This window comes from Ctenocephalides felis, unplaced genomic scaffold (assembly GCF_003426905.1).
Source record: "Ctenocephalides felis isolate EL2017-DRISC unplaced genomic scaffold, ASM342690v1 CF-g0.4_SCAFFOLD_00845, whole genome shotgun sequence".
Classification (NCBI taxonomy): domain Eukaryota; kingdom Metazoa; phylum Arthropoda; class Insecta; order Siphonaptera; family Pulicidae; genus Ctenocephalides; species Ctenocephalides felis.
Window position 1 is genome coordinate 68,929,906 of NW_020536999.1, and position 16,431 is coordinate 68,946,336.

Below are 16,431 nucleotides of genomic sequence, written 5' to 3' on the forward strand. Positions count from 1 at the left end.
ATGGCGACTTCTAAAGTTTCTTTGAAGTTCCTTCAAGAACTGATTAAGCACACTGATCCTGATGTTACTTTAATGGATTACCAGGTAACAATAATAGATTTGTGTAGTATTAATGTTAGTATATATATATATATATATATATATATATATATATATATTTATATTAAAGTGATCCTTAATATGGACATTTTCGAATTTGTTTGCTCCCAGAGGCTCAAATGCTTTCAAATTGATAAAAAAAATCCTCTATAAGTTTTAGCTCTTAATATTAACTTTTAGATAGCGCGCTATTCAATCAAAGCTTCCTATGGAAATAGCATGGAAAAAATTTCGAAAATTTCAAAAATGTTTTTGAGGTATAACTTAGCAACAAATGTGGCAATTCGTGTCATCTTTTTTTGAAAATCCGAAGCTCTACAAAACAAGTTTTTTTAGAATTTGTTTTGTAGAGCGTCGAATATTCAACAAAACTTATTCTAATTGCTAAGTTATATCTAAAGAACATTTGCAAAATTTTTGAAACTTTTTAACGATACAAAACTTTGATTAAGCTACTACTTATTTATTCATTATTTTATCAATTTGGAAGCATTTAAGCCCCTGGGAGAGAATTCGAAAACTTCCATATTATGGACCGCCCTAATGCATATATAAATATATATATATATATATATACATATATATATATATATATATAGGGTTAAACATTTGGTACTGAATACATAGAAATGTAAACATAATTTGTACTTATTATTAAAATTTCTATAAAATATTAGATGATTTGATTGTCAATACAAATATTAAATATAATAATACAAAATAAAATGTTTGTTGAATCATTTAACGGACCCTTTGTTATCTCAAAAACTGAATTACCATTTTTTGCACTTTTTTCCGCGTTTCTTCGAACGCCTTTGACAATACAAATCGACCGTTTTTCGAATTCTTCAAACCAATGATTTCAATGATTCAAAAAACATTCGATTCGTATTAATAAAGAGACGTGCTGATTAGTGCGAAGGCAGGTCTAGCCGTTCCGAAGATACGGGGCAAAAAGTGCCAAAAACGGTAACCCAGTTTTTGAGAGAACGGAGCGTCTGATTTTAATAATTCAAAAAACACTTTACTTGTATTGACAAGATTAAAAACTGATTACATTTTGGGGAAGGCAGGTCTAGCGGTTATGGACTCTCGATAAAAATAAGTTAAACAATCGCCTTTTGGATGTCAAAAATGATCATTAAACATATGCACATCAGATTATCGAGAAAATGTTTTTGCTTTTCCAAACTAGTCGCTTCTTCACAAGGAAAATGTTTGTTGAGTCATTCGAATCAGAGGCTTTATTCTATCAAAGACTACCATTTTTTACATATTTAGCGTTTTATCTCTGAAACGGCTGGACCGAATTTTGCCAAAAATTAATCAGCTCCTGGAAACGTGAACGAAAAATTTGTATCTATACATACGTACTCTCACACACACATGCATACATCGATTTTTTCTAAGGTATGCCAAAATGTGAAAGAAACCTCTGGAACGTAAAGATATGCAAAAATGTTCATTTTCGAAATATTTGGACGATTTCGATAGCTTACCCCACGCTTAAGTTAATAATAAAAAATCTGAGAAAAATAAATATTAGCAACTTAAAATCTTTGTTATGATTATAGTAGGTTTCGATCAAAATAATAAAATTAAAAACTTGATACGTCTTTTATTATTCAATCACTTTTATAGTCCCTCTTATTATTTTCAAAGGACTGACGGTTAATAAAAATGTGCACGTGTACGGCGCAACAGAAATTTTCCGTTCGCATTTACTTCGACGTAGTCGAGTCGAATTAAAAAATCAGGGCTCGTTTAACACTAGATTTACGGACTGAGCCAATTTGACTCAATGAAAATTTGATCACTTACACATAAAACTTAAATTTATAATTCACAAACATACATTGGTTTTTATTAACTTCCCGTAGGGTAAGTTATAGTAATCGCAAAAAATTGAAAATGAAAATTTTTATATATCTTTCTTCCGTTTTTATATATCCGATTTTAATAATTCAAAAAACATTTTACTTGTATTAACAAGATGAAGAATTGATCAAATTTTCGTAAGAGCAGGTCTAGCGGTTTCGGAGATCTAACGAAAAAAGTAAAAAAAGATGCCATTTGGCGGTCAAAAATGATCATTAGACATATGCACATCAAATTATCAGATATTTTATAGAGATTTTAACAATAAGTATAAATGTTGTTTACATTCCTATGGGTTCCGTACCAATGTTTACCCGTTAGACAGCGACGCGGCTATGCAGTTAAAGCAGTACGATTGCTTTGAAAAAAAGTTCAGATCTTCCAAAATATGTCAAAATAAAAAAAACATTTTTTTTCAAAAAAAAAAAATTAAAAAAAAAAGTTTAATAAAAAAATTTTTCTTTTCAATTTTTTTTTTAAAAAAAAGTAATTTTTTGTCAAATTTATAGTTTCTCAAAAATCTTATTTTTTCGAAGTAATTTTTTTTCAAAAATGTTAATCGTTTTTAAAAAAATGATAATTTTTGGTACGGGAAGTTACAGCAATTTGCCTTAAGGTACGATGCCCTAATTGCCTTAAGACAGAATTCCACTTACAGCTAATTAGTTATGTAATGAAATATATGTATATTCATTATGCCGAATGTGGTACACCAATTTTCACGGTGTGAGCCGATTTAACTCACAGAATGGTTTACCAGTTATTGCCAGAAAAGCGATTCCCAAATGCAATTTTGTAAATTATTTATATAAGGTAGTAGTTGGAATCAAAAATTATATTTAATTCGGATTTTGTCTTGATTTCAAAAATATGGAAAACTAGTGGTGCATGGCATTGTGCCTTAAGGCAAATTGCTGGAACTTCTCGTACCGTAATTAAAAATCTTCGGAACCAAAAAAAATTACACAAAATGTGCACACATTATTAAAATCTCTATGAAATATCTGATAATTTGATGTGCATAAGTCCAATAAACATTTTTGACCGCCAAATGACATTTTTTTAACTTATTTTTATTGAGAGTCTATAACCGCTGAACTTGCCTTCCCAAAAATTTAATCAGTTCTTCATCTTGTCAACACTATCGGAAATCAAATAAATTACCGATTATAAAATATGTATTCTTTAATACGGTGATAAATTTTGTAAATTTATCTGAACAAAATTTTACATTGCTAAAAACAAAACATCCAACCAAACTCAACGTCAATTATTATTTTTTCCTCGCTTACTAAAATTGACGCAACCTGCCAATCTCCACAAGTAAAATGTTTTTTGAATTATTAAAATCGTACGCTTCGTTTTTTTAAAAACCAAGTTACAATTTTTGGTACTTTTTGCCCCGTATCTTCAGAACGGCTAGACCTGCCTTAACCAAGAACTAATCAGCACGTGTCCTTATCAATACGAATCGAATGTTTTTTGAATTATTCAGTTCGGTTGATCGGTGGTCCAGCCATATCAAAGACACAGAGCTAAATGTGCAAAAAATTGCAGTTCTTGAGAGAAATAAACGTCCAATTTGAGTGATTCAAAGAAATTTCTGCTTGTTTTAATAAAATAAATGCTTTTGAAAAGAAAATTAAACTAAATTTTGTTTTTTTTTCAATTTTTTTTTTGTATATCGAAAATATTTCAGATTTTAATTTTAATTCTGATTAAAGTTGTAATATACATTAAACAAATAATTTCAACTTTGGAATTTAGTTTATATAATTCTTATAAAAATTAGACAATGTTACAGTATTTATAATAATTAATCAATTATCATTTTTTTACTAATTTTAAAGAAACAGCTCGGCAGATCGTCGCACAAAACTAATCAGTAAATGTCGACAAAAGAACCAATTTTGACTTACATACACATACATGCATACACGTATGCACTCACATAGTTTCTTTCAATTTCGGTATAAAACGATTCAGAATTACTTCAAACATCGAAAAAGCATAAAAGTAATAAATCGGATTCTCTGGTAAAAACTTATCCTGTGGAAAGTTAATTAATTATAAAAAGTTTGGGCATAGTAAATTAATTCTAAATTTTGTCTACTTACCACATCAGGAATCTCCTGGTTCAGTACGAGGTGACAACTACACCGCCATGCTATACCGCGTCCGCTTAGAAGGCACTCGAGTTTTACCAGGACTTCAGAATGTCCCTTGGAGGAGGTACATCATTTACAAATGTCTACCAGACAGCGCGGCCAGGAGAGACGCCTTCAGGAGCGTTGAACTCTTCTTCAACGAAGTTGCATTTTATAACCGTATTCTACCAGCTATGATGAGATTTCAGGAAAAGTTTCTGATCGATGATGGAAGACGTTTCACTTCGGTTCCCAAGTGCTACTTGGCTAGAAACGATATTGTTGTTTTAGGTAAAAATATAATGAATATTTATATAAGCTTGTTGGGACAAAAGTCAATATAAGAAGGGTTGATTTTCCATGTTTTGGAAAGACACTCTGATACTATGTGATCCCTAGAACCAAAGTTAATCGAAGTCCGTACAAATTTTTTTCCAAATGAATTGTCTGCTTTGGGACAGTTGGGACAGTTAATTCGATACTTTTCTGGTTGGCATGAAAAGGAAAAACGATCTGTGAAAATATTGTTAAATTTACAAGAAGTTGAAATTGTTAATATTTTTCCTAAATTGCATGTGTAGTTGTTTGTGATGTCGCAATCGACTAAACTTCCTGATGCATCTTGGATAATAAAGAAAATGCTTAAACCAGTTTTTTCACTAGTATGCTACCTTCTAGTTTGAACATAGAGAATTCGAAGATCGAATTCTTCTAGTTTAAACATAAAGTTAATTTTTATAGAAAAGATCAAATTACGATAAAAACTATGGTTATTGTTAAAAAAATCGAAAAACGGATTATTAATAAGCACAACTGCATAGAACAAGTTGAATATTTTCACGCTCAACTCTTTCTACATCAGCCCATTGGCACAACTAGTGTAACCACCTTAAAAAGGTGATTTTTGGGAATTTATATTTACTTTATCAATCATTTCAAAATTTTAAGAATACATGTTTTAAGAATACATAGTAAAATTTTTGAAGAAAAAAATCAAATATTTTTAAAGTCATCGTCGATCTCCAACGGCGCGAAAAAAAAGGCCCTTCACTGCTGCAGTGATTCCGGCCTTCTACGTGGATGAAATAAAAAAAAAAAATCTCGTTAAACTAGATAATATTGTCTGTAAAATGAACTACAATAAAAAAATAAAAAATTGATTAAATGGCGGCGTTTTTCAAAAAAAAGTCGAAGTTTGCCCAAAATTTTGGTCGTTATTGGACTGCCAAAGTTCGATTTTTGATTCGATCAAAAAATCGATAGTAATTTTACGGAGAACTATATATAGAACATGTAAAAAAATTGATAGTGATCGGATCATTTGTTTTTGAGTAATCGCTGCAGAAAATTCGGAAAATGCTGTTTCGAGAAAAACGCGTTTGAAGATAAAATGATCGTTATACTATATACTATATATATACTCTTCAAATGGCTGTGACTCAAAAACTATTTAAGATATCGATTTAAAATTTCGGTATGTTATTTTTGAAGGTCCTATCGAAATATGGAAAAATTGTAAAATTCGATTTTTTGAAAATTTCACACTAGTTGACCCCTTTAAAGTTGTGCGTTTTTACAAAATCAAAATATACGTATGTAAAATACCAATATGTTTTACTTGCGACGTTAAATCTCATTTGAAGAAATTGATTTTATACATTTTGTTGCTATTATTGCTTGTAAAATATGAGCTTCCTTACCGTAAAAAGGTAAAAATACTTAGGTCATTATCAAATTGAATATTATGTTTGTTACAAAAAGGGAAAGTTCTAATATCTGTTACATATAGCCTTAAAATAGAGAAATATTTAAATAATAGAAATAAACTTACTTCCTTAAGTTTTTCTGTTATTCATGATTTTCTGATGTTTTGACTTTAATATTTAATAGATGACATATTTGACACGCGTTTTTGCGTGGTTGATGAAAATGTAGAATAAAATTCATTTCAAATATTTTCCTACAAGTCCATTTATTAACTGCTTTAAATTATTTTCTTTTTATGCTCATACAAATTGAACATTTTTTCTATAGTCAGTTCGGCATGAAGATATTTTCCGCCGAGATTATAGTCTTTTGTAATTGGATTTAAATTTCGGATTTCGAGTGTGCTTAAAATGAGGATCGCCAACTGTCTTCAAATACTTTTACCTGAGATGCCAAATAAAGAGAAAACCCATGATGCCAGCTTCTATGTTGGTCGGGTTTTCCTGTAACAAGGAAAATAGCCGGGTTGTTCTGTAAGGAAAATAGCTCTTTCCAACGTCCATTGTTTCTATATGGTTTCTATATGGATCGGGATACAAAAATATATTGTGGCCTTGTGGTTGCACTAATTAAAGATGTTTTAGTAGCCATTATATTATAGAAGATATTATTTTTTACAAATAAACTTTAATATATAGTAAACATTTAAAAATACACAAACTTTTAGTTGTCTTAGGCCACTTCCAAAATTAGGATTTTTAGTGTTTATTTATTTATTTATTTATTTATTTATTTAAATATATAGCCCACAGATTTCTCCAAGAGGACTCAAAAATACAATTATTTGACATAATGAATAACAATTAAAATATACACAAAATTACAATATATAGTTAGTAACATAAAATGCTAAGATAAAATTTCATATAATGCAGAATGTAACAATAATATTTATAAACAGAAAATAATAAGATATTTGAAAGAAAATAAAAAGATTAACTTGTGCAGATGGAGATTATTTGATTAGGTGATGTGTTGTGAATGTCTATTTCATTATTAATTAAGTTAAAGTTAGAGGACATTAGTAAAATTGGCGAATTTAAGAGAGAATTAGATTTAGGGGTGGGATAATTGAAAAATAATTGTGAACGCGAAGATAGCCTTGGAACATTAAAGGATAGTTGATTGAGAATAAGAGGACAGTCTATAGAATTATTGCAAAGCTTAAATAAGAACATAATTGTACAGATAAATCGACGTGAGGCAAGGGAAGGAATACCAAATTCTTTTAGTAAAGTGTTGTGGTCAAAGCCACGTTCAGGGTAAATTTTATATGTTTTATAATAAAGGTATTTCAGAAATTTTCGCTGAACCTTCTCTATCGCATCAGAGTTGTTGATATGATGAGGATACCAAATAATCGAACCGTATTCTAATTTTGAACGTACAATAGAATAGTACATGCAAAGAAGTGCATTGGTAGACTTAAATTGTTTACAATTTCTTAGTATCAAACCTAAAGATTGATGTGCTCTATTGCAAATATCAGTAACATGATCTGTGAAAAACAAACCAGAATCAAATAGAACACCTAAATCGGAAATTTTATTACATCTATCAATGCTGGTGTTAGAAATTTTATAATCAAAAAGTATTGGAACGCGCTTATGTGTAAAACTAAGAATCTTGCACTTTGATATATTTAGATGTAATTTGTTATAGATACACCAAGTTGGAAAAGGTCAAGTTGAGACTGTAATAATAAGCAGTCATCAATAGAATTTATTTTGAGATATAGTTTCAGATCATCTGCAAATAATAAATGTGGACAGTTAATAGTATCAGAAATGTCATTAATAAAAATAATAAATAATAGTGGACCAAGAATGGATCCCTGAGGAACTCCTGAACTAATATTTTCAATGTTGCTCAAGAATCCATTAAGAAAGACAAACTGCTTGCGATTATGAAGATAACTTTTGAAAAAGTGGATAAGTGAAGAATTAAGACCAATCTTAGATAATTTAGTAAGGAGAATGTTATGATCAATTTTATCAAAAGCTTTACTGAAATCAGTGTAAATCACGTCAACTTGTCCATTGATGTCAAGATTCTCAGCTATATATTGTTTAATACAAATTAAATTTGTTATCGTTGAACGGGCAGGCATGAAACCATGTTGATTAATAGAAATTAAAGTTCTAACAGAAGGAATTAGTTCTCTATAAATAATTTTTTCAAATACCTTAGCAAAGTTTGATAATAATGATATCGGCCTGTAATTAGTAATGTTTGATGTAATACCTTGTTTAAAAGTTGGAACTAATCGTGCAATTTTCCAACAATTTGGAGAAGTGTTTGTACGCAAAGATAGATTAAATAAAAATGCAAGTGGATCAGATAGAGTAGATGAGCAATCACGTATAAAGAAAGATGGAATACCATCGAAACCAAATATTTTGGAGTTCTTAAAACTTGCTATTGCAAGTTGCACAGTACTAGAATCAATTTCACCTATATCAATCATGATTCTATCATTATGATCAAATAAAATGGGTATGTCAAGTTTAGGCTGATAAACACTAATAAAGTAAGAATTAAATGCATCAACAATAGCATCAGGAGAATCATAATATTTGTCTAGATAGCACAATCTATTAGGAATAATATTAGAAGCAGTTTTATTACGCAAAAAAGACCAAAAATATTTAGGATTAAGCGATAGAGAATTTTCAACGTCAATAATATATGAATTATAGGCATCTTTCATAAGTATTTTTATTAATTTCCTGTACAATTTAAAATTTTCATAATAGAAAGTGATATTGGTTAACTTGTATTTATTATGATAGTATTTCTTCATACGGAGGTTTCTAATAATATCAGAATTAAACCAAGGCTTAAATTTATTGGAAGAAAATTTCTTTGTTTTAGGAACAAATTTATCTAATAAGCTATAAATTGTAGCGTAAAAAAGATCACATGCATCATTAATGTCAGAACATGTATACAAAGAACTCCACGATGTATTTAAAATTTCCCTGTAAAGATTAAGATAATCCGCTTTGTGGAAATTGTAATGATAGTTATTTTTATTAAATTGCAAAGTATTGGGTGTGGAAAAAGAAGATGTAAGGGAAACAGAAATATAAAGAGCAGGATGATAATTGTCCTCAGGTTTATATTATTTTAAAAATGTGCTTGATATAATTTTCAAATTTACTAAGTATAGTACAATACAAAATTACTTATTTTGACGGTTCAGTATAATTATAAATGTCACAAGTGTCCAACTTCATAAAAGATAAAAATAGACTAATGTCACTTTCAAAATGAACGGCTCAATTATGATAAACATTAGCTGTGCTCTTTTGGTAAAAAATTAAATACTTTCCCAACAATGCAATGTATTTACAAAATTACAAACATTTTTATTCCTATTGCAGAAGATCTAAAACATCGTGGATTCAAAATGGTAGATCGCAAATTAGGATTAACAGTAGTTCAATGTTCAGCAATTTTAAAAGAACTGGCACGATATCACGCTTTATCATTGGCAATGAAGGTATAATAATTAATAAGATACTAAAAAGACACAAACAAAACTTGTTTATTGTCATTTTTCGCCAAAGCAGCATATTATAAAAGCAAATCATGAAAAATATTATTATTATAAAATGGAATTTCAGAAATCTGAAGATGTAGTGGCAATCTCCATATAATATAATTTTTTTGGATATAAGATATGCCAAAAAAATCAGAAAATTGCAAAATAACCTTTGTTTAATATTATGTTTTTATTACAGCATCATTTTCCCGAAGAGGTCGATCAGTTACGTCAAACAATTGCGGAAGGAATGTTTGCCAATGAAAATAAAGAATGGTATAGCGGATATTATGAAGCAGCCACCAAAAACGCAGTAGCCATGGTAAACATAGACACTTTTATACACTTTCTGTATAATAAATAATTAAATTGTTTTGTAATATTAATTTATAGGTCCGAGAAGCTTTATCGAATAAGGACTCTTGCTCTAAATACCTGGACAGATTTAGAGCTTTCGTTGAGACTTCTGATGAATCTTCATTTTTCGATCGGATGGTAGATCTAGTTGCACCTCGTGAACCTCTAGCAGTCTTTTGTCATGGTGATTGCTGGACCAACAACATCATGTTTAAGTGTTCGGATGCTGGAAATATTCTGGAGGTACAAAGAAAGCGGTTAACTTTGTTTTTTTTTAACTAAATGGATTATTTTTATAGATATGTCTACTCGATTTTCAAATGGTACGTTACGGATCTCTGGCTTTGGATTTAGCAAATTTACTCTACATCTGCACATCAAGTACACTACGGTCTAAGCATCTACAGAATCTTTTGAGAGAATATCACAATGAATTGTTCAGTACTTTGTCAGAAATGGGACCATTGAGCGATTTATTGCAAAATAGTGATGCTCTTTGGAATGCGTAAGTATTTTTAAACAATATTTACATCTAGAGCACATTTTTTCTTAAAATCATCAAACTGATCGTAGATAATAGATTATAATCATCATAATGTCACAATTACAATAAGAATTTTATTATCACAATTAAGTCAAATTGGATCTTGCATTTATTCTAGTCAGCTAATTGAAACAAATTGTTCTATAACTGAATTCAATCAGAAGTCTACGAAGTTTTATTTGAAAGAATCCATTAATTATGACCATCTCTTATCCTTTGATCAAATTTTTTTAATTCAAATATTTTGGCAACTACTTCGTCTACTAAATTGCAAATTATCATTGAAAATCTATTCCCAACACATAATTCATATGTTTTCTCTTTATGACATCATTGGAATTCATAATCGTTTTCTCTTCATCTAATAGCTTACAAGAAGAATTTCACCGTTGTGGTCTTTTCGGGCTTGGCCTAGCTTTGGACATGCTCCCAATAATGACTTGTGACAGTGATGATGCTCCAGATCTCTATATCTCAGATGAAGAAGCCCAATATGATCCCATCGTACCTGTCAGTGCTAATTCACATTGCAGAGAAAAAATGGCTGAACTTGTAGTTGAACTTGTTAATAACAATGTTTTATAAACTCAATATGTTCAGAAGACATAAATTATTTTAAGATAAGATTTTTCAAATGCATTCTGTAACCATGGTAATTAGACAATATTAAATTACTCTCTAAGAAAATACTACTTGAATAGTGAACATAAAAGGAGTATATATATACTGGCAGTCAATTATAATTATCTATGAAAATTGGTATATATACAGGGTGGCTGATATGTAATGCAACAAAGTAAAGCGCTTTATTTTTTTCATTATTTTTTTAATTCTATTGTTCAGATGCAAAAATGTCGAAAATAACATCAAATTTTAGAATCAGTTTAGATATTAAATTTGTTCTAATTGGCCGCCTTTGGCACGAATTGCGAATTTCAAACGGCCGACAAACAGCCATCACACGCTGCACGAAAGTGGCTCTGCGGTTCTTTGACTCATTCCTGGCGATTCGCCTTCTTGAGATGATCGACTCTTTGGTATTTTTTAGTGCGAATCTCACTCTCCAAAGTCCAACGAATTGTGAATCGGAGAATTTGATAACCATTGGGCCGTCGAAATGAACATCTTTTTTAAGCAGTTCTGTTGGAATGTCCATGGTCTGCGGCCGAAATGTTTGTCCATTTTCTTACCACTGCGGCGTGGATTCCGACCAATTCTTGCCTTCACTTTTCGGATCATTTCTAGTGCTGTTAGCGTTCACTTTTTGGACGCGACGCAACACTGCCAGTATCACGGTTAGGAAAACAAGAAACAAAAAACTAGAAAAAAGAAATAAAAAAATATTTGCATTTAATTGCTGGAGGGCTCAAACGAATAGCCACTTGTGGTTTTCCAACCAAATATAAAACAATCACACTATCACGCTTTAATTCGATCACGATTTATTTGAATGCAATAGATCAAAATGCTTTTGTAGGCTTGTAAACAACAAAATGAACTATCACTGGAATAAATCTGTCAGCTATCTGACGAATGGTTTAGAAATAATAGCAGTCTGAAGTTGGTTGTAAAACATATCAGCCACCCTGTATATATATTAGGGTGGTCCTTAATATGGACGTTTTCAAATTTTCTTACTCCCAAGGGCTCAAATGCTTCCAAATTGATGAAAAAAATCTCCTATAAGTTTTAGCTCTTAATATTGTCTTTTAGATAGTGCGCAATTCAATCAAAGTTTTGGATAGCATGGGGAAATTTTCAAAAATTTTAAAAATGTTTTTTAGATATAACTTAGCGAACAAAGGAATCACTGTTTGACGCTCTTCAAAATCAATTATAAAGAAAACCTGTGTTGTAGAGCGTCGAATCAATAAGAGATGTCACGAATTGTCGCTAAGTTATACATAGAAAAACATTTTTAAAATTTTCGGATTTTTTACATGCTATTTCCATACGAACCATTAATTGAAATGAGCACTATCTAAAAGTTAATATTAAGAGCTAAAACTTTAGAGATTTTTTTTATCAATTTGGAAGCATTTAAGCCTCTGGGAGCAATTAAATTCGAAAATATCCATATTAAGGACCACCCTAATATCTATATATATCTTTATAAAATAGTTTTGAAAATTAAATCTTGAATTAAAAATTAAATATTCAATAAACTCAATTCCATTTCATGGAACTATTTCTGCATATAATGTATAAATTATATAAATAAAGAATATATATTTATTTCATTTAGTAAAATATTTGTTTTAATTCTTTTCAAATCACTACAGAAAAACTTAGTACATAAGCTTTCTTTCAGAGATCAGAAAGTAATTTCTTAGATTTACATTTATGATAATGTTATGATAAAATGATAAAATACTTTAGTACGTTATATATTGGTCATTCTGGTTGAAAACTTTTTGTCATTTTTTAGTAGCAACATAATTCCACGCCAACAAAAATTTTAGTCTTTGTTGATAAGACAACTATTAGAAGTGGTTTTTGACCCTTTTTATCCATTCATATAATATTTTCATTTCTCAGTCAGACAGGGATGCCTGGTATAAGTGATTATGAAACAATTTTCATATTTCATATATACATATCATTTATGCTTCCTTCATTATACATTAACAAGCCAATATCCTATCTGTTCAATATTTTTCGTCTACATTTTTTTTTTATTATGTTTCTTTTAAAGTTATTGTCATCACTGGTCATCTTAATATCAATTGGCAGTTCATTATATATTTTACTTGCATTACTTATATATTTTAATCTCTTCTTTTTTAAGATATTAATTCTAAAAAAAATTCGGAGCGGCCGAAACAAGTAGTATTCTGATGGTGCCAATAAGTATGAAGAATGTGCAGAGCAGTGTTTCCCAACGTTGGGCGCACGCCCCACTGGGGGGCAATTTGAAAATTTTGGTGATTTGAATGTAATGTAGTATAGCATCGGTAAAACATTTAACAAAAAAATGCTTTTCAGATTTAACTACGATGTCCCGGTTTGACAGGGACAATCCTAGTATTCAACCTTGCTTCCTTGAATTTTTTCTCATTACTTTATAATAAAATTATAATACAACTACCCATTATAATTGAAAAATGATATATGCAATACACTGCTTATATAAAACGATACGTTTTAAAAGAGAATGTTGCGGAAGGCAAAAACTCTTAGAGTTCAAATAGCCCTTCACTAAAAAAAATAAACTTCTATATTCAAATGTATGAAAATTACCAAAAAAATAGGTAAATCAAGTATCTGACTGCTTGGCACAAGTGCTTTAGGTTAGGTTAGGTTTAGTTCATAAGGTTTTTATCCAATTTGTATGGGGCGGGACCAGAAAAAGGTTGAGAATGACTGGTGTAGAGTGTGCCATTGTATCCCATACAAGGATGAAAAGCTTTTGGTTGAGTTACCAAACTTGTGTGAGGTCTCGTGGTATTTTCGCCAAACGGGTATAACCGTTTATTTTTATAACCGTTGATGGTTATATTTTATTCTGTTGGCGTGCATCAGGTTGACCAGCTGATGATAAAGACTTCTGCTATAAGATAAAAAACCATTCCTGTATCAGCCTTGGAAATGGTTTGAGCCGGTTTATGTATTTTTTTCAACTATTGTTTCTTGCATTTTGACTTTATTGTAAATAACTTTATCGGATCTTCAACCTGATGTAGTGCGTCTTTGACATCAAAATTGCAGAATGCATTTCAACGAACAAGTTTAGGCATGTCGTACTGTCAACAATACCTTCTCCATACATAACTGTTCATTTCTACAATTGACAGCAATTTCTGAAATTAAAGGTCAAAAAATAAAATTATTTACCCAACAACCTGCTTGTTAGATACGTGTATGTACTGTGAATGAAAAAAAAATTGAAGTGATATTTGGCAACGTCAGAAAAGAAATGGTAACGTTGTTTGCCGAGGCAAATTTCTGCAATTTCTCGTAACGTAATTTAAAATTTAGAAATTAGAGGTTTTGAATTTTTCTGAAAATCTTGAAAAATTAGAATTTTGAAAACATTGTCTTTTTGAAAATTTTGGACATTTTTGAAAATACTGATATTTTCTAAATCTTCGAATTTTTTTGAATTCTTGGAACAGATTTTTAAATTTTTTATCTGGAAATTCTGATATTTGATCTACACTGTCGAGATTTTTTGATTTAAGTTAGAAAGTGTAGAATACAAAATGTATATAGCCGATCATATATCATGTTTCATTTATATGCGCAATTATTTCTTGGTTAATAATAATAGAACTTCCCGACATGTGTGAATTAATTAATAAGAAATTGAAATATTAGTTTGTGAGTGATTTAGGGTTACTGTAGGCTGTGTCATAATGAGAAAAACTTTTGCAGATTATTAAAATTTAAATTTTGTACAATTATTTTTTATTACACATTATTAACTTCCCGTAGGGTATGTTATAGTAATCGCAAAAAATCGAAAATAATTTTTTTTATATATCTTTACGTTTCAAAGGTTTCTGATTATTTTGGCATACCTTAGAAAAAATGATGTGCGCGTGTGTTTTTTTTGTATAGTGAAGGAAATGCCTTTATGCATTCCAGACTGGTGTTTTGTCTGGGTATGTCGGACTCAATACCGCCCTGGTATAATACCGACTAAAACCTCCGCTTTGCCCTTGCCTCTGGTCCATAGAAACCGCCGTTAGGCATTACTTCGTGGGGGAAGGATCTAGAATGTTATAATTCTTACGTGTTATGATGAATATATTATATTTCTTAAACTTATACTCATCTTTTAAATGGCGAAGTCCCATTCGCCCTTTCTCTTTCCATAGAACGGAGGTCAATTAGCTCTCTCGCAAATCTGTCTATGGTTCAAGCAGCTTCACTTGTCACACTACTTCAACAAATTACCTGGGGTAATGCTTGTCTCAGTGTCTCTTCCACATCGTCCCGTAGAGCACCAAATCGCGGGCACACGAAGAACACATGCTCAGCATCTTCGATTTCGCCCAAACAATATGAGACAATCCGGCGAGCTATCGTGCTTGAAGCGATGTAGGTAGGCTCGAAAACAGCCGTGTCCACATAGCATTTGCCTAGTATAATAATTTACTTCTCCATGCATGCGACTTAGCCAGACTTTGATGTTTGGAACGAGACAATGCATCCATCTGTGCGACATCTTACAGTTGCCGCCATCGGTCAATGCTGTTCTGCCGTTCTTCTAATCTCAACTTTTCAGGACTCAGTTGTTGAAGTCTTCTATGATAAATTGTCCGTCTTTCCTCTGCTAAGACTAAGCGAGGCAGAGTTCTTGAAATGACGCACACTGTGTTTCCCGATATTGTGCTAAATGCGCAAGCAATTCTTAAAGCACTCAAACGATGTATAGGTCCTGCCATTCTCCTGATTTTAGAGTTTTGAGAGCATCAGCCTATATGGAGATACCATATATCATCACTGAAGTAACCACTGACGATAGTAATATCCGTTGGTGTTTAAGGCTACCAACATTAGGCATCAGGCGAGTAAGTCTCGTCCTAACTATTGACGCCTTAGCACTAACGTGTTCCACCTGTTGATTGAAATTCAACCGAGCATCAAGCATTACACCAAGGTAACAAATGTGAGGTTTTGACGTGATCTCTAGATTTCCTATCTTCAGCTTGATGGTCTCTATTGTTTTTCTACTTGTGATAAGAACAGCTTCACTTTTTTGTTTGCTGATTGGAGGTTCATTGTTCCCATCCAGCAATTATTTTTTCTAAATGTTATACCAATAGACTTACGATCTCATCAATTTGTTTGGTGACAACTACTAGGGCAACATCGTTTGCATATGCTACTAGTTTCAACCATTCTGGAATCTCAAGTCTCAAAAGGCCATCATACAAAATATTCATATATAGAATTGAATTTATGTCATAAAGTAGCTTGCGACTATTTTGCAGAGGTATACTGACACGTTCTTGTCGCGGAGTGCATTCATAATGCAATTCCAGTTTGCAGAATTGAAAGCATTTTTATATCCAATGTAGCTACAAGACAGCACTTCTTCCTACCCCTCTTCCATCTGGTCCAGCAATTGCTTCCTATGCGGTATT

The 16,431-nt window shown here is 31.0% G+C and overlaps 1 protein-coding gene across 1 annotated transcript; it reads left to right on the plus strand.

Annotated features, from left to right (window-relative positions):
• On the plus strand, positions 1–10,924 carry LOC113387844. The gene is made up of 7 exons (XM_026625229.1): positions 1–84; positions 4,103–4,415; positions 9,278–9,396; positions 9,638–9,760; positions 9,832–10,038; positions 10,095–10,300; positions 10,708–10,924. Exons 1-7 carry the CDS (start codon positions 1–3, stop codon positions 10,922–10,924), a joined length of 1,269 nt encoding a protein of 422 aa, XP_026481014.1.
• Positions 10,925–16,431: the final 5,507 nt, after the last annotated feature.

What these genes read in the sequence shown, in the direction of transcription:
- LOC113387844 (XM_026625229.1), top strand. Translation starts at nt 1, where the DNA reads ATGGCGACTTCTAAAGTTTCTTTGAAGTTCCTTCAAGAACTGATTAAG. An exon ending in AAACGATATTGTTGTTTTAG is followed by an intron (nt 4,416 to 9,277) that starts GTAAAAATATAA and finishes TTCCTATTGCAG; the next exon opens with AAGATCTAAAACATCGTGGA. An exon ending in ATGCTGGAAATATTCTGGAG is followed by an intron (nt 10,039 to 10,094) that starts GTACAAAGAAAG and finishes TTATTTTTATAG; the next exon opens with ATATGTCTACTCGATTTTCA.